Genomic DNA, 4653 nt, shown 5'->3' with positions numbered 1-4653 from the left:
GCGCCCCTCCCCTCCCTCCCTCCCCTCCCCTGCCCTCCCCCCAGGCGAGGACCCCGGACTCCACCACCCCACCCGCCCCGCTCCGACCCGGAAGAGCACTATGTACAGAGTCCAACGGGAACGACGGTCAGCTAGTCATTCTGTATTTACAAGAAAGCCAAGGATAAAAATAAGATTAACCCCACGGAGAGAAGAGGAGGAGGAGGAAGAGGAGGAGGAGGAGGAGGAGGAGGAGGAGGAGGAGGAGGAGGAGGAGGAGGAGGAGGGAGGGAGGGAAGAGGGGGAGGAACGGAGTAAAAAGAAGAGAATAAAATCGAAGCCAGAAGTGGCTCCGGGCTCCCGGGGGCGGCTGCCCTGCGGCCGGGCGGCCACCTCCGTCCCCACAGCCCCGCGGCCTTCTCCAAAATGAAGACGAAAAATCAAACTATTCACAAGCAAACCAGACGGTTGTGGGGGGGCGCGGAGCCCGCGGGAGGCCTGCGGAGCCCTCGCGGCCCTGCGTCCCGGCCCGGACTCGGTGGCCTCGGCGCCGCGGGGCGCGCGGGGGGCGCGCGGGGGGCGCACGGCCCGCTCAGTCTCGGCGGCGCGGCGCTGGCCGCGGCCTACACGTACCACTCGTTGAAGTTGGAGGACAGCGCGCCATGGCCCGCGGCGGCGGCGGCGGCGGCCGCGTGGTGCACGGCGGGCGCGGGCGGCGACAGGGCGCTGGCGGCCGGTGCGTCGGTGGACGGGGACACGATGGTGGGCGGCGTGGACGACTCGTAGCCCGAGCTGGCGGCGGGCGAGGGCTGCGAGCCCTGCGAGGACTCGTGCACCTGCGGGGACACAGAGCCGCGCGGGGCGGCCGGTTGGCTTCCTGTCCCCGGGAGGCGCGCGCGCGGGCCTCCGGCCTCCCCGGCCCCGGCCCCGTTGCTCCGACCCCGGCCCCGGCCCCGGCCCCGGCCTGGCGGGGCTGCAAAAGGAAGCCCTCCCTTCCCGCCTTCCTTTTCCTTTCTTCACTCAAGGACCGAGCCGCCCGGTAAAGTGGGGGCGCAAACCCCTCTCCCCAGGCCCGGGCCTGCGCCCCGCGCCCGGGAAGGCGCCTGCAGCCCCAGCTCCTACCTGGGGGACGAAGGCTGGCACAGGCCGCTCCCGGGGCTGGTTTCTGGCTGGCAGGGTGAACCCTTGCATTTTCCACGGCCGGGGGTTTGCTCTGCGCCCCCCCCCTGCTTCCTCCTCCTCCTCCTCCCTCCCCTCGTCCCCCTCCTCCTCCCTCTCCTCGTCCTCCTCCTCCGCTCCGGCTCTCGCCCCGGCTCAGGCCCGCGGAGCCGCCCCGCAGCCCGGGTTCCTGCGGCCGAGGCGGGCGCGCCCGGCCCGGCCCCGCGGTCACCTTCATGTGCTTGCGCAGCGAGCTGGGGTGCGTGTAGGACTTGTCGCACATCTTGCACAGGTAGGGCTTGTCGCTCGTGTGCACGTGCATGTGTTTTTTGCGGTCGCTGCTGTTGGCGAAGCGCCGGTCGCAGCCCTCGAACTCGCATTTGAAGGGTTTCTCCCCTGGAGCGGAAAGGCGAGGGGTGGTCGTTATTATTATTATTATTATTGGTGGTGGTGGTATTAAGAATAAATTCAGGGGCCATTTCCAGACTTTACATATTTTTTAAAGACGAGAACAAGCCAAGCGCCCGGATCGGAGCCCGCCGAGCCTCGCGCCGGGCGGGCCCGCAGCGGGCGGCGGGCCGTGGGGCGCCCTGGGCCCTGGGGCGCTGCTGGCCCGGGTCGGGGTCGGGGTCGGGGTAAGGGCGGTGGGGGAGTCGTTACTTGGTCCTGGGTTTTGTTTTTCAGACCCGATTGCCGTGGTGGACCCCACGCTGGCTCCTCGGGCGCCCCAGACCCGGGATCCCGCACCCAGGACTCACGCCCCCAGCCGAGGGCGTCCAGTCCCCCCCCCCAGCAACCGATCCTCTCCCCCCTCCGCGCCCTCCCCTGCCCTCTCCTGCCCTGGAACACGCGTAGAGAGCCCCGAGCTGGGCTCCCCGCGTTCCTTCCCGAGCCGGGTGCCCGGCTCACACTCCCAGCTCCCTTCGAGACCCCCACCCCACCCGGAAAGCCGCCCCCCCCAGCCCGTGGCCCTGGGGCTCCACAACTCCCCCCCTTTTTAAAGCCGATTTGTTTTGTTTTTTTTCTCCCCAGGCCAGCTGCCAGGAACGCACCGATTCCACAACAGACCCCACGCAGTAAGCAAGTGAATGGCAAGGACCCCGGGCCGCCCCCTTCCTCCCAAACACGCGAGCATCCGCGGGACCCACGCGCGTCTCCGCCGCGCCAACCACGGCCTTTCACCGGCGCCGCCGGCCTTCCCTCCCCGCCGCGCCGCTCGCTGCTTGCCGGCTTTCTCCCTCTCTCTTTCTTTCTCTCCCTCTCTCTCTTTCTTTCTTTCTCTCCCTCTCTCCCGCCCTCTCTTCTTCCCCTTCCCCCTTTTCTTTCTCTTTCTCCTTTCCCCACTCTTTAACCATCTCCTAGCGCGTCCGCCTCGGCCTACCGCAGACCCAGTCGGTGCCCGGCGAGCGCAACGCAGCAGCCGGAGGCGCCCGCGCGTCTGCGGCTTCCAGCGCCGCGGACCCCGCTCGGCCGAGCCGGGCTGCCGGGCGAGCGCTTCCCCAGCCCCTTCCTTCTCCTTCCTTCACCCCGGCTTTTCTTGAAGCCTGGGTGCCCGGCCCGCCCCGCGCGTCCCCTCTCCCTCTCCACCCTTCCGCGCCCCACTTCGGTTTGGTTTGCCGTGGGGTCTGCGCACTTTCCCCGGAGCACCGTGGGGCCGGAGCCTCTCGCCCCGGGCGCGTCCCGGACGCCTGGCTCTGGGCGGCGATCTCAGGCTCTTGACTCCCAAGGACCCCCGACCTCGAGCTCTCCGCGCGCTTTCTTGGGGTCGGGGGTGGATCTCCCCTCTTTGGAAGAAGGGCGGACGCGCGTCCCGCCTGCCCCGGGCCCTTTGGGCGATCGTTCTCTTTTTTGGGGGGGGAGGGCGGGGGCTCGGGGGTCAGACCGGCCCCGGCGGGGGGGGCGCGCGTGCGTACCTGTGTGCGTCCTTTTGTGGATCTTGAGGTTCTCGGAGCGCGCGAAGACCTTGCCGCAGCCCGGGAAGGGGCAGGGGAAGGGCTTCTCGCCCGTGTGCACGCGGATGTGGTTGACCAGTTTGTACTTGGCCTTGAAGGGCTTGCCCTCGCGCGGGCACTCCTCCCAGAAGCAGATGTGGTTGCTCTGCTCGGGGCCGCCGACGTGCTCCACCGTGACATGCGTGACCAGCTCGTGCATGGTGCTGAAAGTCTTGTTGCACGACTTCTTGGGGTTGCTCAGCTGCTCCGGCTCGATCCACTTGCAGATGAGCTCCTGCTTGATGGGCTGGCGCATGTAGCGGAAGAAGGCGCCGGCGCCGTGGTGCGCGGCCATGTTCACGTTCACCGGCGCGTAGCCGTGCAGCTGCGGCGCGCCGTAGTGGTCGGAGCGCGGGCTGGTGACCTGGCCGTACTGGTCCGGCCGCGGGTACATGTCCCCGGAGAAGCCCAGGCGCATCTGCCCGTTCACCACGTTGGGCGACGCGTGGCCCGCCGCCTGCTCGTGCAGCCCGGGGAAGAGCAGGTGGCCGGCGGCGTCTGTGTGGCCGTGCGGACCCCCGAAGCCGCCGGCCGCCGACGCGGCGAACAGGCTGTGCTGCGCGCTGGCCGCCGCCGCCGCCGCCGCGTCGCCGAAGCCGCGGTTGCGGAACAAGAAGTCCCGGGTGGAGTTGAAGGCCGCGCTGGAGTAGGAGCCGACGTGGCCCGGGTGGTGGTGGTGGCCGAGCGCCGCGGCCGCCGCGTAGCCGGGCGCCTGCGACGTGAAGGCCGTCTGGCCGGCCGAGGCCAGCTCGTGCGAGCTGGGGTTCAGCTTGAAGGCGCCCATGCCGTCGGCGAACGGGTTGAGGCCCAGGCCCACGTCCCGCTCCGCCACGTCGCCCGCCGAGTGGTGGCGGGAGGCGCCGAAGGTGGTCACGCCGATCGCGGGGTACTGGGGGCCGGCGTCCAGGAGCATGGTGGCTGCGCGGGGCGCGCCCCGGCCTCCCCCGGGCCCCCCACCCTCGCCGCCCGCCCGCCCGCCGAGGAGGGGAGGTGGGGAGGAGGAGGAGGAGGAGGAACGGGAGGCGGAGGAAGAGGAAGACGACGAGGAAGCGGGGAGGGAGGGCGGGAGGGATGGAAGGAGGGAGGGGGCGCCGACCCACCTAGCGAAGTCCCAGCCCGCGGGGGGCGGCGGCGGCGGCGGCCGGACGAGGCCCGGAGCCCGCCCGGCCCGGCCCGGCCCGGCGCGGCGCGCGCGCGGGGGACTCGGCGCGGACGGCTGCGGGGATGGCGGGCGCTCCGGCTACGCGGCGCTCCGACCCCGCCGGCCGCCGCTGGGCGCTGCCGGGTCGCCGCTCAGCGTCGGCCGCCGATCCGGCCCGGCGCGGTCAGGGCAGCGCGGGGAGAGGCGGGGCGCATCCCAGGCCCCCTTCCCCCGGAGGAGAGGAGGAGGAGGAGGAGGACGGGCAAAACTTCCGCCCGGGGCTGGGGCATAGAGCGGCGGGCGCGCCGGGCTCCGCGCCGGGCCCCGCGCCGGGCTCCGCGCCGGCTCCGCGCCGGCCCCGCGCCGCGCGCCCCTCCACGTCTC

At 71.6% G+C, this 4653-nt stretch overlaps 1 protein-coding gene across 1 annotated transcript; it reads right to left on the bottom strand.

Moving 5' to 3' along the window:
- Nucleotides 1-521: 521 nt before the first annotated feature.
- On the bottom strand, nt 522-4117 carry LOC150038925 (zinc finger protein ZIC 1). The gene is made up of 3 exons (XM_090328198.1): nt 3051-4117; nt 1370-1533; nt 522-815 (listed from the first exon to the last, which is right to left on the bottom strand). The coding sequence occupies exons 1-3, from the start codon at nt 4039-4041 to the stop codon at nt 603-605; spliced, it is 1368 nt and encodes a 455-aa protein (XP_090184324.1). The 5' UTR covers nt 4042-4117; the 3' UTR covers nt 522-602.
- Nucleotides 4118-4653: the final 536 nt, after the last annotated feature.

The sequence above is a fragment of the Megascapheus bottae genome, unplaced genomic scaffold (genome assembly GCF_031878675.1).
Source record: "Megascapheus bottae isolate mThoBot1 unplaced genomic scaffold, mThoBot2.hap1 H_3, whole genome shotgun sequence".
Lineage (NCBI taxonomy): Eukaryota > Metazoa > Chordata > Mammalia > Rodentia > Geomyidae > Megascapheus > Megascapheus bottae.
The sequence above is the reverse complement of the archived record's forward strand: the minus strand, read 5'-3'. Positions and strand labels throughout refer to the sequence as shown.